Source organism: Pongo abelii, chromosome 1 (assembly GCF_028885655.2).
Source record: "Pongo abelii isolate AG06213 chromosome 1, NHGRI_mPonAbe1-v2.0_pri, whole genome shotgun sequence".
NCBI lineage: Eukaryota > Metazoa > Chordata > Mammalia > Primates > Hominidae > Pongo > Pongo abelii.
The window spans coordinates 123,984,099-124,004,143 of NC_071985.2; the positions used below are offsets into that span (position 1 = coordinate 123,984,099).

The window sequence follows — 20,045 nt, forward strand, 5'->3', positions numbered from 1 at the left end:
GTTACAAGATATTGGTATTTTCCTCAATAGGTAATACAGATTAATATCTCAATAACAGAATCCCGCTTAGAGGAAGATAACTTCTTATGACATTATGATTTTTTTTCAGAATCTGTAAGTATTTCAAATTTTCATACTAAAACTGATTTAAACTTATAATTATTTGTCTCATTTCTGGTAATAAAGATAAATTTACGAAGTCAGCATTATGCATTTGTAAACATGTACAACAGTTGATTTTATGACATAAATCTTGATATCCATTTTAAAGTGATATATGAAACCATAAACTAAATCAAAATACTGAAGTAAAGCTTGTGTATCAATATACAAAATTGTTTTATATATATATATACTCATATATATATATATATACTCATATATATATATATATACTCATATATATATATATATATACTCATATATATATATATATATGAGTAAAACATTTAAAGAACAACCTCAACAAAGCAATTGAGTTAGGCTTGGTTAGAGGTCTTAATTATATGTCTCAGCTGAGGGAAAAAAAAACTGACAGAAGATTCAGAGAAAAGAATGTTAAATCTAATCGTTATGGCTACAGTAATTTAAAAAAATAAGTTCCTTTGAAACACAATTACTAACTAAAATTTAATACCTCAGATCTCCCCCAATTACAATTAAAAAGTGTTCATGCCAAGAATAACACTTACCAGTAATACCTTCTTCTAGAAGATCTGTCATTTTGCAACACGATGCCAAAAGCTTAGTGGTAAATTCATCTAAAAGCATTATCTTAAAACAAACACAAATTTAAAAATACTGTAAGCATCCTATTACCAAGAATGAAAAAAAGAATTTTATCCATTAAACTTTATAAGCCTTTTATAACATAAAATATCAGGACAGTAGGCAAAATGATCTCATCTTTTATCTTGCATGAGCTAGAGATTTTCTCAATATACATGCATATAGTATCGTACATAAGTAAGCAAACAGAAATACTTCTAATTTGAAGCATAGAGCTTATTCATTTTAAATGACACTATGTTTAACATCAAATTTTCTTAAAATTACAATTGCCACTTGTAGAACAATTATTGCACAAAGCACGGTTTTAAGTAATTTCCATGGATTAATTCACCTCATATTTACAATTACCATATGAGGTATTACCATCACCATTTTTATAAACAAGGAAACGGGGCAGAGAGAGGTCAAGTAACTTGTGCAAGGAGCCACAGCTATTAAGTGGTGAAGTTAGTATTTGGAGCCAAGCAGTGTGATTCCAGACCCTATATAGTCATCCCTCGGTATCCATGGGGGTTCGAGGACCCCTATGTATACCAAAAATCCATGGATGCTCAAATCTCTTATATAAAATAGTGTATTTGCATGTAACCTACACACATCCTCCCATACGTCAAATCATCTTTAGATTACTTATACTAGAATACCTAATACCATGTAAATACTACGTAGTTTTTACACTGTATTGTTTTTAAAGTTTGTATTATTTTTTATAAGAGCAAGGTATGCAAACTCTACCTTCCATTCGCCTTCTTTCCTGCAGTCATCAAACACTGTTGCTTTTATCTCTGTTTAAAAAAGAAAGGAATTACTTAGGAATTAAATAAACAGAAACATAGTAATCCAAAGGGTCCAAAATGGCTAAGGAAAAATCCAATTTGAAATTTGTTAAACTACATAAAAAGCATACACATTTGTTAAACCTTATGGAAAAATCCAATTCTAATACCTAGCCTATACAGTACATTTAAACTGTAATCAATTTTTTAACTTTAAAAGGTATTATAAAAAGGGTTAATATATTTAAGTACATGAACATACCGAGAAAATATTTCTAAAATTATTACCTGATTTGGTTTTTCCTATTCTACTTAAATCCCAAGTAAAACAAGATGAAAACAAAAAAACCCACGGGAACATCCTTAAGTTGCCCATTGCTAAATTATATCTGATGACCAAATCTGCATAAACATTTTTCATACTGATTTACTAAATTATGCTTTTCAACAATACGTATCACAGAATTTGGATACCAATATTCAGTCTTGATTTATAATCAATAAATATGTTCCTTACAACGATTTTCAAAATTATCTAAATATGTTTTAAAAATTAGTTCACTGATTTAAAAACATTTTCCATTATGTATTAAATAATTTATGTGGACAATTTATACAAATATCTGTTCTACTGAATAAAACAATTTCCCACACTATGTTTTATTAATGTTCAATTGATTTTAAAATCGGTAGTAATACATAGTAATACATAAAATATAATTAAAATATAAATTATAGTAACCTGTTTTTCATTAATTCTTGTTAATGAGATGGTTATTTCATTAACTTAAGCTTTTCCATTTCCTAATTTATATTTAAGTTAATGCTTTTGGGAAATTTATCAACAAATTTTTGGTAAGAAGTCATGTTAAAAAATGACGGCTCTTCTATCAGAGGGTATAAATAATAACAGTTACTGTGGTACAATAAAAAATATTTGGTTTTTACCCCCTGTTCCTGGCACAGAGCCCCTAAAGCCCTTGGAATCTCCTGAGTGATAGCATCTCTTCCGTCTGCAAATGAAATGACTCTTGGGTGAGGGGCCCCTACATAGCTTTAGACTGAGGGCTGGTCACCAGACCAAGCCATGTTTAGAGGGATGGAACTTTCAGCCCCACCCCAGGACCTCTGGGAAAGAAAAGGAACTGGAGATTGAGTTCAATCACCAGTGATGTAATCATTCATGCTTACACAATGAAGCCTCCATAAAAACTCCGTAAGAGAGTTTGGAGAGCTTCCAAGGTGGTGAACAAACCATGTGCCAGGAGGGTGAGACACCCAACTCCATGTGGATAGAAGCACCTATGCTTAGGACCTTTTTTGACCTTACCCTGTGTACCTCTCCAACCTGGCTGTTCATTTGTATCTTTTGTAATAAACTGGTAATAGTAAGTTAAGTGTTTTCTGAAGTTCTGTGAGCCATTCCAGCAAATTAATGAACCTGAAAGGGAAGGGGGGTTGTAGGAATTCCTGACTTTGTAGCCAAGACAGACAGAAGTGTGGGTAACCTAGGGACTTGGTACTGGCATTTGAAGTGAAGGCAGTATTGTGAGACTGAGCCCTTAAACCTGTGGAGTCTGACACTAACTGTTCCTAGCTAACTAGTTCCTAACTAACTGGATATCCTACAATTCATTTCAATTCTGACACTAATACAGTTGGTGTCCAGAGTTGGAGAACTGGTTGGTGTGAGGGGGGAATAAAACACATATTTGGTGTCAGAAATGTTGTTAGTAAAAGCAATTCAGTTATTTATAGTCATTTTCAGAATTGTGATCTGGAAGGTTGTATTGTGATTGAGAAGATTTGGAAGTGTTATGAAATATCAATTGAGATAATTATATATTGTTTGCTAGGAGGATTATAGCGTTATATGAGAATTATGGTGAAAGTCTGAAATATTTAACCATAATTTAAGCCAAAAGTGCTGGCTTCTAGAACCCTACAGGCAAAAATAAAGGATTTTCTCAGGTAGAGCTCAGATACAGAAATATTATGTTGCTTTTCCTTTCAAAGCTAGCGTCATTCCTTATACCTCAAACAAGCTGAAAATTGAAGACATTTGCTTGTTTTTATCAGATGTATTTGTGTCTTTCTCTTAAGAAATGAATGCTCATGGAATTTATGATGGAGCAGACTGGAGAAAAGCTCCCCAAGCAGAAGTCATCTCATTACAGTCTTTGAAACCTTAGAACTGCATTGTCCTAGATGGTGGAAACCAGCCATATCTGGCTATTGAGCACCTGAAATGTGGCTAGTCTGAACTGAGATATCCTGTAAGTATAGAATACATGTGAGACTTCAAAAACCTTAGTACAAAAAAAGAATGTAACAAACTTATTAGGTCAAATATAATATATTAATTTTACCTTTTTACCTTTTTATGTGACTACTAGAAAATTTAAAATTACATATGTAGCTTGCTTTAAATTTCTAATGATAGAACTGTCTTGGAATCTGAAGATACTTGGATCTATCTGTGTCTGCCAGAGGAAAAAAAAAAAATCTGAAGATACCTAGAGAGTCAGTGTTATTGTCTAAAAGAAAGAACTAGTTTTATGGAGATAGTAAGGGCATTCATAAAAAGTGACACAGTCACAGGTAGGTATGTTTAGAGAGGAGTCAAAGGAAATCATATCAACAAATACTATAGAACTAAGGAGGTATTTCCTCTAAATACTAATGAAAATCATTTGACCTTATATCCGTTTCTCTAGCATCCTAAATATGGATATACCTCAAGACTCAATTCTCTTACTTTTGCTCTGCTTGTTCTCAGAGCAAAGGTAAGAGAATCTGCTCCCATGGCTGGTCTCCTCAGAGACCATATTCATCATCAAAGTTTCATCTATGATATTAATCTTTCGATTTTCCACAATCTTACAGCCTTTCTCTTTGAACTTCATTCAACTATGCAATACAGATACAAGCAGCTACATGTCTCAAGTTGAGATTACAGCACCCTGAAAACTACTCTAGATTTATTTCTCTAAGTATTATTGTCATTTTCTTAGTCATTGTCTTTGTCTATTTCCTCCTTTCCCCACACCCACCTACTAGGCATATTGATTGTTCTCCCTGGTAGCTATTATTTTTCATTGCTACTGTCACCCAGCATCGACTTGATTCTTCTCTCTCACTGAACTACTGCAATAGAATCCTATCTGGATTTCCTGCTTTCCACCTCCAACACCTTTGCTATTTCAATCCATTTTTCACACTGCTGTCAGAGTCACCTTCCTGAAATACAACCCTTTGTTTATATTAATACACACCTCGAAATTCCCTCAAATGCTCACTCTTGCCTACAGAATAAAATCTAAACTCTACTATTTAACATCCTCCACTGACTGGCTTCTATCTAATCTCTAAATTAATCTTCCACTAGTCCAAAAGTTACCCAAATAATTTTTGTTTTTGTTTTTTGAGACTGAGTTAATGCTCTGCCACCCAGGCTGAATTGAGTGGCATGATCACTGCTCACTGCAGCCTCAACTTCCCAGGCTCCAGCGATCCTCCCACTTCAGCCTCCCAAGTAGCTGGGACCACAGGTTTGCATTACCACACCTGGCTAATTTTCGTATTTTTGATAGAGATAGAGTTTCACCATGTTGCTCAGGCTGATCTCAAACTCCTGAGCTCAAGCGATCCACCTGCTTTGGCCTCCCAAAGTGCTGCAATTACAGGCGTGAGCCACTGTGCCCGGGCTTATGCTAGCTATTTATTTATTTATTTAGACTCAGGGTCTTGCTCTGTCACCCAGGCTGGAGTGCGGTGGCACAATCAATGTCCACTGCAGCTCAGCCTCCTGGGCTGAAGGGATCCTCCTGCCTCAGCCTCCCATGTAGCTGGGAACACAGGTGCATGCCACCAAACATGGTTAATTTTAAATTTTTTTTGTAGAGATGGGGGTCTCACTTTGTTGCCCAGGTTGGTCTCGAGCTCCTGGGCTCAAGGGATCATCCCACCTCGGACTCTCAAAGTACTAGGATTACAGGCATGAGCCATGGTACCTGGCTTATAATTTTTATACAATCTTTTTTATGGCATCTGAGTTACCAGTTAATTTTTTAAAGTCTAACCCATACTATCCTATATTTGCTCCACATTTTATTGCCTTACTTTTTATATCTTAGATCTTTAATATATATGAATTTTAAAAATTTGCTGGAGATGGACTAAGATCATGCCCAAGTATATAAAAGAAGAGCAAGAAAGCACAATTAAAAAAAAAAAAAAGACGTCAGGCAAAAAGTCTTAAATGAAAACCTAATAGTAAATATTTATGTCCCAAACAAAACAACATAAAAGAAAACTATGACATAAGAGAAAACTATCAGGAATGCAAGCAGAAATAAAGAAAATATAACAAAGTGAAGATCTAAAAAATGGAATCATGGAGAATTCAAGCTGAAGAAAACATGTTGAAGAAAATGTAGTCCAAACCCCTCATGGTTTAAGTTAGGAAACAGAAGTATAACCTAGAGTAGAAACCAAGTCTTGCAATGACTAGTTCAGTATGGAGAAATAACAAACCATGCTTTTATAAATAGTGCATAATGACAATGTTTTTGAAAATCAAATAGCAAAAGCAAAAAAATCAGATTTGTAGGTCATAAGGGAATTTATATTCTCAGAAAACTAAAACATGGCTGGGCGTGGTGGCTCACGCCTGTAATCCCAGCACTTTGTGAGGCAGAGGCAGGCAGATCATGCGGTCAGGAGTTCGAGACCAGCCTGGCCAACATGGTGAAACCCCGTCTCTATTAATAATACAAAAATTAGCTGGAAGTGGTGGCGCTCATCTGTAGTCCCAGCTACTCAGGAAGCTGAGGCAGGAGAATAACTTGAACCCAGGAGGCAGAGGTTGGACTTCCACTAGTCCAAAAGTTACCCAAATAATTTTTGTTTTTGTGTTTTGAGACTGAGTTATGCTCTGCCACCCAGGCTGAATTGAGTGGCATGATCACTGCTCACTGCAGCCTCAACTTCCCAGGCTCCAGCGATCCTCCCACTTCAGCCTCCCAAGTAGCTGGGACCACAGGTGTGCATTACCACACCTGGCTACTTTTTGTATTTTTGATAGAGATAGAGTTTCACCATGTTGCTCAGGCTGATCTCAAACTCCTGAGCTCAAGCGATCCACCTGCTTTGGCCTCCCAAAGTGCTGCAATTACAGGCGTGAGCCACTGTGCCCGGGCTTATGCTAAACTTGAACCCAGGAGGCAGAGGTTGCAGTGAGCAGAAATCATGCCATTGCACTCCAGCCTGGACAACAGAGTGAGACTCCATCTCAAAAAATAAAAAATAAAAAAAAGGCCGGGTGCGGTGGCTCACGCCTATAATCCCAGCACTTTGGGAGGCCGAGACGGGCAAATCATGAGGTCAGGAGATCGAGACCATCCTGGCCAACACGGTGAAACCCTGTCTCTACCAAAAATACAAAAATTAGCTGCGCGTGGTGGCGCATGCCTGTAATCCCAGCTACTTGGGAGGCTGAGGCAGGAGAATTGCTTGAACCAGGGAAGCAGAAGTTGCAGTGAGTGTAGATCGCACCACTGCATTCCAGCCTGGCAACAGAGCAAGACTCTGTCTCAAAAAAAAAAAGAAAACTAAAACATGTTATTAAATTCCTAATTATGATTCCAACAGATTCTGCCTCTGGCCCAAATTATTCAGTGAACAGGTAAGAATCTTTATAAAAGCAAACCCAGGGGCCTGAGGCAGGAAACCAAAGCAATAATCATCACGAGTCAGCTGAACAAAAACAGACTAACTGTGAATGGGAAAGACCACCCAGGGGCTTTCAAGATATAATGATCAAAAATTGTATGAAAGCAGAATATATACAAACTAAGAACTGGCTGGGCGCGGTGACTCACGCCTGTAATCCCAGCACTTTGGGAGGCTGAGGTGGGTGGATCACGAGGTCAAGAGATCGAGACCATCCTGGCCAACATGGTGAAACCTCATCTGTACCAAAAATACAAAAATTTGCTGGGAGTGGTGGCGCGTGCCTGTAATCCCAGCTACTCAAAAACAAAAAAAAACAAAACAAAACAAAACACACACACACACACACAAAAAAAGAAGGACTACTGTATGACCAACTAAATATAAACAAAAGTAAATACTAAAGCAATTATTTCTAGGTAGAAATGTAGTAAATTGAATATTTATTCTTTTTTTTTTTTTTTGAGACAGGAGCTCACTCTGTCGCCCAGGCTGGAGTGCAGTGGCGCAATCTCAGCTCACTGCAACCTCCACCTCCCGGGTTCAAGCGATCCTCCTACCTCGGCCTCCCAAGGAGTTGGGACTATAGGCACACACCATTCATTATTAAAGAAAACACTACAGTAAAGGGCATGGAGGATTTCTTGTAAACATAACAGTGTAAGGGTAAAAAGGCACCATTATAAAAGTATTTGGTGGTGATAAAAGTCAGAATACTGGTTACTCTAGGAGAGAGGGTGGAGCTTGAACTGGGAAAGGTCAGTCATAGGGTGCTTGGAAACATTCTTTTATCTTGATCTGGATGGTAGTTACATGGGTAAAAACTCATCCAGCTGTGCACTTATCACTAGTACACTTCACACTAACATTACGTTTAATTAAATATATATATTTTTTTGAGACAGAGTCTCACTCTGTTGCCCAGGCTGGAGTGCAGTGGCGCAATCTCGGCTCACTGCAACCTCCGCCTCCCAGGTTCAAGCGATTCTCCTGCCTCAGCCTCCCGAACAGCTGGGACTACAGGCACGTGCCACCATGCCCAGCTAATTTTTGTATTTTTAGTAGAGATGGGGTTTCACCATGTTGGCCAGGATGGTCTCGATCTCATGACCTTGTGATCTGCCCACCTCGGCCTCCCAAAGAGCTGGAATTACAGGCGAGAGCCATCGTGCCTGGCATACTTAATTAAATCTTAAGAGTAATTTATCTTCAAAATAGGAACAAGAAAATTGCTTCCTCTCAGCACTGTCTAATGAATGCCAGAAATGCCAGTGACTGCTCTTTGAAAAAGGAGGAGAAAAAATCATTTTTAATGGTTCCCCACTGCCTACAGAATGTCTAAATAATACAGCAACCAGGCCCTTCATAATCTGGCTCCAACCTACCTTTTGGTCTATGTCTGCCTATCCCTTGCAATGAATACCCTATACTTGATCAAAAGGAATTGTTCCCTCTTCCATAATCAACCACTTACTTTGTCACCTTTAGGGTTTGACGTAGATTTCCCTCTGCCTGTCAAAATCCTACTACCTTTCAAGAAACATCTTATATGTCACTTCCTCTTGAGCCTTCCCTGACCTCCTCCCATAGAGGAAATAATTCCTTTTTCCTCTCTTCTTCCAAAATTTCATACTGCTAATACAGCAGTCATTAAGTACTTGTGCACCTGTCTTCTCCCACTCAATTGTCAATTCTAGGAAACCAAAGAACAGAGTACATACTCAACACTGATTTAAATAAAGACTGTGTAAATACCCAAAAATTAAAAAAAGAAAATTTTGCCCAACAAAATAAAAGAGAAAGCAACCTGAATGAAAAAAGACATAAAACAAACATAAATGAATAAAACAAAAACATATGATTCTATGCATGCTTGTATTTGCATAAAAAAACTTGTGGAAGGATTTATAAGAAACCTAAGAGTGATTGTCTCTGGAGAGGAAGGTTGGAAGATTAATTTTATTTTTATTTAAAACTTTTTACATCTAATTTTAAGTTGTTGTTTTTTTTTTAAGACAGGATCTCACTATGTTGCCCAGGCTGGTCTATGAACTCCTAGGCTCAGGTGATCATCTTGCCCCGGCCTCCCGAAGTGCTGGGATTACAGGCGTGAACCACCGCACCTGGCCATAATTTTTTCTTTTCTGCTATCAAAATTTTTTGCCACCTCAAGGTATTTAAAAAGCAATTTAAAATGTTAATTACGAGATTGTGAAGCAACATGAAAAATGTTGAGTCAATGTCAGTTGTTTAAAAAAAAGGAAGTCACAGAATGACAGATAATAAAAACAATGTCTTTATCTGTATGAGGATCAGAAGGAAAACGTGAAAAAGGGAAAAAGCTTATGATTCAATATGTAAAGAACTGGCTTAAATACATACATGCGGATGTTAATCACATATATATCTTGGAAATTATTTATACAACACAATTTGTTACCCATTTTCACATAAATGTATTTAAATATCATTGTTTTAAAACAACTCAAATCTTAAGTCGGCCACGTAAATCTTGAAAAAGCAAATGCCAACCTTAAAATTATCTAATCTTTTAAAAGATAATTTCATATTTTTCACCTATTTATACATTTGCTTAGTGCCTGCTATATGTTAAGCACTATCCCAGTTACTGATTTGGATTTTTAATTTTAGACAAGGAACTCTAACTCCCAGAATTCTGCTGACTAAATCATTTGTTTTTTGTTCAACAAGTTGGACTAAGAAATACTAATTAGATGCTACTCCCTTTTCCACTACTAGGCCATAATTATTTTGAACTCAGAGATGCCAAACAATGATGGTTATTCCTGTTGGGTGGTTTCATTCTTTCTCTAACCTGCCAGACCTAGGTTTGGAGCGATGTTTATGAAAGCTGTGGATGATACCGCAGAACATCAGTAACCAATGAGTCGGGTCCTAACAGTAGGGAGGGGCCCCCGAGAGTGTAGGGAAAAGGGAAGGAGCGGCTCTTCCCCAGGCTACGCAGGAAGATGTCACGGCTGGACACCGGTCATTCCAATGGTCCCTTCTCAAGAACTTTTCAGAAAATAGGCTCCTCTCGGAATAGGGGAAGAGGAGTCTGTTAAACAGTGAGGTTTTTTGAAAAGCACGGGTTGATACTAACACGAATAAGCAGAATAAACAGTCCTTGCAAACTCCAGTGTGGGGTGGAGATGGGGGCGGAATAAACAACGCCCGGATTGTCTCGGATGGAGAGACATCCCCAACTGGTGGAGCGCAGCCGGGAGCGGAGAAGAGTGGGGAGCGCGGGCGAGGACACTCACGGGCTCCGCGGCAGGGAAAGCCGGACCAGGCGGCTCACCCGGGGCGGAGCTTCGCGGCCAGAGCGCGGCCGAGGCGAGGGGGTGCCGGACGCCAACGAGAAGGCCGCGTCCCGTCGCACCCCGCCCATCCCTGGTGCTGGCAAGGAACAAGGCAGGGCAGGAAAGCAGGAAGAAGTCCTCACACAGGTCCCAAAGCAACAAGTGCTCGCGGCGGCTCCTCATCAGACCGCTGGGTTGGGGCTGCAAAACGAGGCCCGGCACGGCAGCCTCCCGGCCTTCCCTCTCTCAACCCCTACCCCACCGCACTCACTCTGCCACACGACGCTCTTTAGCCCCCTCTCTGCCACCGGCGGCGCCATCTTCCCGACACTGCGGAGCAGCAGCCACCACCTTCCACTCCCAACCTACTTTGGCCGCAAAAGCGGCGTTGGGGTGGCCCCGCCCCTTGCTGCAGGGGAATGCCCCACCCCCTCTAGCAGACCTCGCCCTCCGGTGTCGTCACGCGCGTCAGCAAGGGAATTTCCGCCCACTCCCGGACGGAGGCTGCGCAGTACAGGTGGAACCTCCGTGGGAAGTCGGGCGCCCCCTCGCGGGAGGCTGCTGTCGCCCGAGGTTCGACGTCCTGTGGCCTAGGAACGCGAAGTGCCAAACCGATCGTGAGCCAAGGCCGTCTATGAAATTCCGAGTTCACACATACACGAAGACTGGAGGATCCTCCCCTTTACAGAAGAACTCTTCACTTCGCAGGGCGATTCATAATAGACTTCACTCAGTAGCCAGCCCAGCTACCCAATGGAAAATGTACTGTCCCCAAATGTTTATTTCATTCATTTTTTCAAGGACACAGTAATTGCGTAGAACTGTGAGGTACCCTCCAGTGTGCCAAGAACTGTGCTGGACTTTTAGGAAGCTCAAAGAAATGAGAGATCGACTCTTTCCCCTGAAGAATTTGTAATCTAATTAAAGAGCACAATTCCTGGAATGCTGCAGGTAGTTAAAACTTAGTTTAAAAATTGAGTGCCTTAATGATAAGATATACATAAATGAACCAACAAAACAATAATCACTTATTAACAAATTTATGCAACAAATGTAGAGAGGGCCTCTTAATGCTTCAGAATCTAAAATTATTGTTGAAAGTTGATTCACAGAGGAGATCTGAGCTCAGAAAGTTTAGGCAGAGATCTGTTTACTGAGATGGTTCCTTTGGGACTTTAAATCAAAGTCATCAAACGTAAGTGAGATCAGTTTAGTTGCTAAGAGCCCTAACTGTGAGATAACCATATGACATTGGCAGAAAGTAGGCTTTCCTAGAAGGATTTGCAAAGAACCAGTGGCTGTAAAGATTCAAATTGGTCACACAGGGAAGTAGAAGTGGTTAGATACTACTACTACTACTAATGTCTAATATTTACTGAGTGCTTACTTACCATATGCCAGGCACCATGCTAAGTAGATTACCTCACTGATCCTCAAAGCAACACTTACAACAAGGAAACTGAGGCTTAATGAAGTTAAGTAACTTGCCAAGGATGCACTTAGTGGTGGAGTGGGAACAAAGATCAGGCTTGGCCTACATGGAAAGCAATAGAGTAGTCTGTGGGGTAACCTGCAATTTTTAGGAGAGAAACGGAGAATGAAGAATTAAGAACAGGCTGGGCGTGGTGGCTCACACCTGTAATCCCAGCACTTTGGGAGGCCTAGGCAGGAGGACTGATAGAGGCCAGGAGTTTAAGACCAGCCTGGGCAACATAGCAAGACTGCTGTCTCCACCAAAAAAAAAAAAAAAAAAATTAATAAAAAAGTTAGCTGGGCATGATGGCACATGCCACCTGCAAGCTGAGGAGTTGTAGCTACTTGCGAGGCTGAGGTAGGACGACTGCTTGAGCCCGGGAGTTCCAGGCTGCAGTTAGCTATGATCATGCAACTGTTCTCCAGTTTGGGCAACAGAATGAGACCCTGTCTCTAACAATAAAAACGGCCATAAAATGGGTTCTGGTACAACCTATGGCATGAGTGGTTTTTCTGTTTAAGGCTTATATGAGAATAGAAGCTGGAGCCCTGACCTCCTTTAAACCTACTCTAAATTGATTCAGTTGCTCAATTTTTTAAACAAGTGCACATATGATTTCCCTCTCCCTTTTCATTTTAAGTTAGGTTCTGCTTAGTTTAGCAGGGTGAAGCCCCAATCCATAAGAAAAATATGTGCCAGGGAAGATTCACCCTTCTGAGGTGAAGCCCCTTGCTCTGAAGAGCCAAACCAAGAGGGAAGAGTGAGATGGATAAGGTGCCTCCATCTCTTACCCTTCAGGAGAATGACCAAATGCCAGGGAATAATACAAAGTCCCTCTGGGTTGGAAGTTTGACTCTGGTCACATGGGGTGCAGCTCTGGCTCATGCTCCTGAAGGCCAGAGTCCTTGGTGGCACTGCGGAATAGTGGAGCAAGCATGGTCTTTAACTGCATGTAGGCATAGGTTTACATCCTACAAAATCTGGATCTGCCTCTTACTAGCAGTGTGACCTCAAACACCTCAATTTCATTGCACTTGTGTGCTGAATATGAATATATTATCTCAAACCTCACAACAGCCCAGCAAGATGACCATTGCCATTTTACGTATGAGAAAACTGAGGCTCAGGGAGGTTAAATAAATCATGAAAAATCTCAAAATGAGCTAGGATCTGGATCCATCTGGCTCCAAGGCCATTGCTCTTTCTAGTGTACCAAATTGCCTATCCTCCCAGGCTCCCCTAGTTTTGTATAAGCTCCCTAAGCAGTTTCTCTACGTCTCCTCTAGTTTGCTTGCCTAAACAAATTGAAAAATGAACTTGGATTCCCTAAACGTGATACAGCAAAGTAGAAGGTAAAATCTGCTAACACCGGCCAGGGATGAAAAGCTGCTTTGTATAATTCAGAGCAGGTAAATGGCCAAAATAACCGAGGGTTGAATGTACACGCACTTCAGTTAGGGCAGATCACTCACTCTCTATCCTATTCCCAGATCTCCTCTAATAAGTGATCACTTATCCATAATAATCTAGAGAAATATTTTCCATAAAGATATCATGGGTACCTAACATAAAGATATGATAAATGCTTGAGGTAATGGATGCCCCAATTACCCTGATTTGATCATTACATGTTGTATACCTGTATCAAAATGTCACATGTACCCCATAAATATATACAACTATTATGTACCCATAAGAATTAAAATTAAAATTTTAACTAAAAGATAGCATGAATTAGCAGGTCTAATCAATGCTACTTACTTCTCTCCCTGAAACTTTGTGTTTGAACTGATTAGCCATGTGAACATGGGTGGGCTACTTGACCTTTCCGGGCCTGTTTTTCCCTACCTGTATAAAGGAGATAATGTTACTACTTAGCTTGTAGGGTTGTTATGAGAATAAAACGAGCATATGGAGAGCACTTACAAGCCGGTAGTTTGTGCTATATACACATTAAATAACCTGATTTTATCTTTACTCACTGTGGATCACATTTTCTTCTATGGCATTCTGACCAAAACAATTCAGCCTTAGGTGCCTAGCTAGGCAGATGGCTATTTCACTTTCTGTGCCTTGGTATTTGTAGGGTATTAGGTGTGCTCTCTGATGCTTCCAACTCCATTTTTAGAGATATATACCTTTGGCTTGTCTCCATTCATGTACAGATGTTCTGGGGAAGATCTCTTATTAGTGACCCTTTACGTATCTCTGATCAGTCTCATAGAGAAAGCATATCAGTTCTCTCTGGCAGCGCACATTGATAGGAAGTTGAGAGAACAGAAAGGGAAGTTTGTTCTTTCTTCCAAGCTCAGTTCAAGCCTAATTCCATGGTCCAATTCCCCCTGGGCAGAGTTTTATGGTTGTTCCTAACTACAGACATTCTTGGCTCCGTAGCCATGTGTTTGGGGAGCAAGCACTGGAACTATGTGTGTGCATGTGCGTGTGTGTGTTATACAAGTCTACTCACATTTTTTAAATTAGGTTACTGATATTTGAAGGACAAACTTTTTTAGGTATGAGAGATTTATGTTATATTTCATTGCCTTCCCCCTCCAAAGATGAAAAAAGTAATTACAGTATGAGTCGGGGATACGGCCAGTAAGACTGATGGTCCTCCCCCCAAAAGATGCATGTATGTCAGTCGGCCACAGTTTGAGGCTCTCCATTTGACATCTTCTCTCATGCAGAAAGCATAACTGCAATCCTTCTAGCAACAGGCTGGCAGCTCTGCTTTCCCAGATGCTCCCATGGATGTCACGCCACCTGATGCTTTGGCTCAGTGAACCCTGCAAACAGCTCAGCTTTGCTCCTAACTTGCGATGAGGGCGTTTGTTATCTCAGGTTGCCCTGGCAGCTACTGCTTTCCAACCTATACTGAAGTCCTGCTGGAGGTTTGTCTTGGGATAAGTGCTGTCTGCATGTGGGTGGCTTGACTTTCTGGGAGTGAACATTTCCAGCCCTTGAGGGGGCTGCAGGCAAGTGCTGTTGTCAATAAAACACTCATGAAGTGGATGTGTTGAAGTCTGTGGTGTGTCTGGATGTGAAATCTCAGAATTTCTGCTAAGCAGACCTTTCTTGTTTCCAGGGTTCTCACAGTGTGCCAACTCAGGCTAGCAGCCGTCCAGGGGACTTTCTGGATTCATTTCTCTCCAGAGTCCTCACATAGCAGATCTCCAACTGCTGTGCAGGTGAGGACACACCTGACCTTGCCCTCAGGAAGCAGAGTCAGAGTTGTTCTTCTAAAGGCCAAAGGAGCTTTTCCTATCCTAGAGGCATTTTTATTCTAAATTCTAGTAGATCGTTTCCATCTCTAATCACTAACAAATGAGACAACTCTGCAAGACAAATGGGAAAACATTTTAAACAAAGACAAAAAACTTTGCCATAAAATCACACAAAATCAATTTACATTACTCACTTGGTCAAGTTTTTGTTTTTATCTGGGGCTCACTTTGTCATTCTTCATTTCTCTTCCCTCTATAAATCACTGAAAAGGGTAAGGAAGGGAAGCAGTAAAAGATGCATTCAATATGCAGACATTTTCTTAAAAAGCACCAGTATCTGAGATTTTATGTGTATGTTGATTTGAAATGCTATTTTTGCAGCACTTCATGGCAAGTAAACATGAAACTATGACAACTGACAAAGTGTTCAAACTGATCAGCAGTTTCTAACCAGAGCAATCTCTCTCCTGCTTCACCAAATGAACCCTCCCAGAGTCTCTTTAATCCCAGACCGCTGGTTCAAAACAAAAGAACTTTCCTTTTCACCCCCAGACCAACTTGCTGTGCTCCTCAGGGAACTCCAAAATTTTTAATGACTCAGGGAGTTTTATATGGAGAACATAAACCTGTTTAGCTGCTAAGTACGTCACAGAGAGGAAACTTCCTCAAAGTTGCCCAGGATGTACAGGTGACACTGAAACATGTTGGGTCCTAAAGATGAAGGAACACCCCCAGCCCCTGCTCACGGTGTGATGTCAGGCACAAACCCCTCCCATCTGTCTACCTCTTGTTAGAGCCCCTATCACCTCAAATAGGTTTTTTTTTTTCCTTTCCCTTCCAACTTGCATCAAATTTCCAGCATTAAAATAGCTTTCTTGAATTAAAGCCATGCTTTTTGTACTTTAGGATGCATCAGAAGTACTTTAAGGGCTTGTTAAAACAAAGAAGGGTGGGCCCTAGCCCCAGAATTTCTGATTCAATAGGTCTGTGGAAGAGTCTGAAAAATTGCATTTCTAAGAGGTTCCCAGCTGATGCTGACGCTTTTGGCCCCAGGATCACACTCAGAGAATCAATGAGGAAGAGTATTATGAGGACCAAGGTTAAAATGCAAATATCTTCATTAGAAGTAGCACATTAAAACGTTAATAATTGGTACATAATAGAATGTGATATGAGCTTAAACTGAATATGAATTAACAACTACCATTTATTAAGTCGTTGTTATGAGCCTATTATTGTGTCCAATAATTTACATTCTCATTTAATCCTTATTTTCTTTTATGAGGGATTATTATTTACTCCAATTTTCAGATGAGGAAACCTAGGCTTAGAGAGAATTTACACAACTTGACTAAGAGCAAGTGATGGTGGCAGGATTTGAATCCAGATCTCTCTTAAAAAGTCTGTTTATGGCCGGTGCGGTGGCTCACGCCTGTAATCCCAGCACTTTGGGAGGCCAAGGCAGGTGGATCACATGAGTCTAGGAGTTCGAGACCTGCCTGGGCAACATGGTGAAACCCCATCTCTGCTAGAAATATAAAAATTAGCCAGGTGTGGTGGCGCACATCTGTAATCCCAGCTACTAAAGTGGCTGAGGCGTGAGAATCGCTTGAATCCCAGAGGTGGAGGTTGCAGTGAGCTGAGATTGCACCACTGCACTCCAGCCTGGATGACAGAGCAAAACTCCATCTCAAAAAAAAAAAAAAAAAGTTTGAAAAGCTTTAGGATACTCCAAGAGTCAAAGAAAACCCAAAGTCTTAGACCAGCAAGATTCCCATGGCTCCCCTTAGCATATCCAGAGGCTCCAATGTCAGCCCAGGGACCTGATTGGACTTGCCCTGTGTTTGGGGAGGGGAAATGCTGAAATTGAATACAGCAATTTAGAATTTCCCCCTAGATATAATGACTTCCACATGACCTTAGAAACCCTCAGATAATCTGGCTTACTCTTGTTTTTTGAGAGCCTTGCAGGATTTTTTTTTTTTCTTTTTTTTTTTTAGAGAGATGGCGTTGAGAGCAGGGGGAGCTCTCACTTTGTTGCCAAGGTTGGCCTCAAACATCTGGGCTCAAGTGATTCTCTACCTTAGCCTCCTGAATAGCTGGAACTACAGGTGTGTGACACTGTGCCTGGCTCCTACAGGATTTCTACAAGTATCTACTTCAAGAGAGTGGCAGATTTCAGGCTAAAGACTGAGCCCTGGCTAAGGAAGGGAATGGTGAAATAAGCTGAAGCCTAGAAGGACAGAAAAGAGGACATTAGTGACCTAAAGCAGTGCTCCTCAAACTTCACGTGTATCAAAATCACCTGGCAACCTGATGGAAATATAGAGGCACTTCACTGGGCCAGGGCCTGGGCCTCTGCATTCATCATTAACTGTCCAGGAGATTCTAATACACAGCAGAGTTTGAGAGCAGTACCTAAGCAGTGCTACTCAAACTTGAATACACGCGCGAATCACCTGGAGATTTAGTAGGTCAGGATGGGGCCCAAGACTGTACATTTCTAAAAAGCTCTCTGGTGATGCTGGTGTCTCACTCTGTCACCCAGGCTGGAGTGCAGTGGTGCTATCATAGCTCACTGCAGCCTTGAACTCCCAGGCTCAAGCAATCCTCTCACTTCACCCTCCCAAGTAGCTGGGACTACAGGGGAACTACAGGCACATGCCACCATGCCTGGCTACTTTATTTACACTTTGTAGAGACAAGGTCTCGTTTTGTTAGCCAGGCTGGTCTCCAACTCCTGGGCTCAAGCAATCCTGCTTTCGTCTCCCAAAGTGCTGAGATTACGGGCATGAGCCACCATGCCTGCTCTCCTTGCCACCCCACCTTTTGTGTTTTTTGTTAAAACATAGACATTCTTTCTTTTCAAACATTTTTTAATTTTTTTTAATATTTTTAAATTTTTATTTTTTTGTTTTTATTTGAAACTCTTCCTTTAACAAAATCATAGGCAAGGCCAACATACCATACACCACTCCTCTCCCCTGGGGACCTAGGACACTTCTACCACACCTCTATGTCTCAGGGAGATACTGATTAAAGATTGTAGACCTAGGTCCATGTACCTTTCACTGAAGACCAGGGCTTATGGTCTCTAGTACTTTGGGAGACTTTTTTATAATTAGAAGTGTCCTCACAGTTTGTTTTCAGTAAGCCAAATCTGTTCCTTTTTGTAGTCATAGAAAACAAAAACTCTTGAAAAAATTAATAAGGATTGTGCTTATTTCAGACCTGCAGGTGGGACAGGAATTGAAAAGTGTGTATCCTGCTGTGCTCAGAGAAGCAATAGACTAGGAGAGGAAGGGAGCCCAGGCAGAGAATAGGGAGTGGAGACTCTAGACCCAGTTCCTGCCAGTGGAAGGGGGTGTGGGTGGGGAGCCGGCCCCAACTGGAAGGCTGTCCAGTGGGGTTTATGGGCAGGAAGGCTTCATTTACACTCACACTGTTTGAAATCAGCCATGTCTGAATGGGGAGGGGTGGGGTGGGGCAGGAGAGAAGTTCTGTCGTTTGGGGTTGATAATATTCCCAGGGGATTTTTTCCTAAGGTCCCAGACCAAGCTGTCCCCTAAAAGGCTGTTGCAAGGACTCCTCACGAGGCAGTGTACACTGCTTACTGGGTCAGCACTCATGGCTCCATTTGCTCATCTCCACTGCCCTGCCAAGAATCATCTCTGTGGGGGCAACCAAAATAGCCTAGACAAGTTCATCCCCGAGCAAAACCGAGGAGGCAGTGAGGGTTCTCTTTATTCCAGCTGCCCTTTCAGCACCCTCTCTCTCCACGGGGTATACCCACTCATGCAAACCAGGAGCAAACATCGTAGCTCTCTGCAGGCCGTTAACAGATTCTCTCTAACTCCTGGCTACTCCATGTGTGGTCAGACCAGCAGCCTCGGCATCGCCAGCATCACCTGGACCTTGTGGAAATACAGTCTCAGACGCTTCCTACACTGACCAAATCAGAATCTGGCTTTAACGAGGCCCCAGGTGATGTGTGTGCACAATAAAGTTTGAGAAGCATGGCTCTAAAGTAGCAGTTCTTAGCCTTGGCTATACTTCAGAATCACCTGAGGAGCTTTTACAACTCCTGATGCCCAGCTCTCACCCCAGACCCATTAAATCAAACTTTCTGGGGACAGAACCAGACATCAGTTAATTTTAAGCTCTCTAGGTGACTCCAGTGTACAGCTGAGCTGGGAATCACTTTCTGAAGTGTGAGGGATGAAGCCGCTGCCCCTCCCAAAACTATTTACATTTTCCTGTAGGATCCTAGAATACTAAAAAGACTTTAGAATTCAAAGAAATTCATCTCAACTGGTGGAATCTGAGAGGAGGCACTATAATGGGGAGAAAAAGTTATGGGATAAGAGAGCAGGAGCCCCTGGTATCAAAGAAAGAAAGCATTTGCTTTCTAATTGAAAAGTCAGCTGACTTCATTAAGTAACCCCAAAATGGAGCAACAAAAATCCTGTTCTGTTTAGTCCACTAGAAAAATGACTTACCCATTCCAAGTGTACTTCCAGAGCAAGTTACTGTAATAAAAACAGAAGCATTTAAAATAAAATCTATTCATTTATGTATTTAAGATAGTGAAGATTTAACTTAAGAAAGAATAAAAGGAAAGTAAACCAAAAAATGAACAAGAATGAACTTGGGTGATAAGAGGAGATACTACTAGCAGTATGACCTGGACAAGTCACTTCACTGTGCCTCAATTTATCTGAAA

General features: G+C 40.9%; 2 protein-coding genes across 3 annotated transcripts in view; both read right to left on the bottom strand.

Moving 5' to 3' along the window:
• The window catches only part of STXBP3 (syntaxin binding protein 3), a 68,269-nt gene extending 57,240 nt beyond the window's left edge, over positions 1-11,029 (bottom strand). The window contains exons 1-3 of one of the 2 annotated variants that reach the window (XM_002810512.4): positions 10,896-11,029; positions 1,528-1,577; positions 693-774 (exon numbers count right to left, since the gene is read on the bottom strand). In XM_002810512.4, coding sequence (XP_002810558.3) covers positions 693-774; positions 1,528-1,577; positions 10,896-10,944 — 181 coding nt within the window. In that variant the 5' untranslated portion in view covers positions 10,945-11,029. The remainder of the gene's footprint in view (positions 1-692; positions 775-1,527; positions 1,578-10,895) is intronic. The other variant, XM_024245514.3, reaches the window with a different exon arrangement.
• Positions 11,030-14,176: 3,147 nt separating this feature from the next.
• Positions 14,177-20,045, bottom strand: part of FNDC7 (fibronectin type III domain containing 7) — a 29,951-nt gene continuing 24,082 nt past the window's right edge. Inside the window, exons 11-13 of the mRNA XM_002810513.4 lie at positions 19,822-19,851; positions 15,517-15,585; positions 14,177-15,433 (exon numbers count right to left, since the gene is read on the bottom strand). Of these exons, the coding sequence (XP_002810559.3) occupies positions 15,554-15,585; positions 19,822-19,851 (62 nt within the window). The 3' untranslated portion in view covers positions 14,177-15,433; positions 15,517-15,553. The remainder of the gene's footprint in view (positions 15,434-15,516; positions 15,586-19,821; positions 19,852-20,045) is intronic.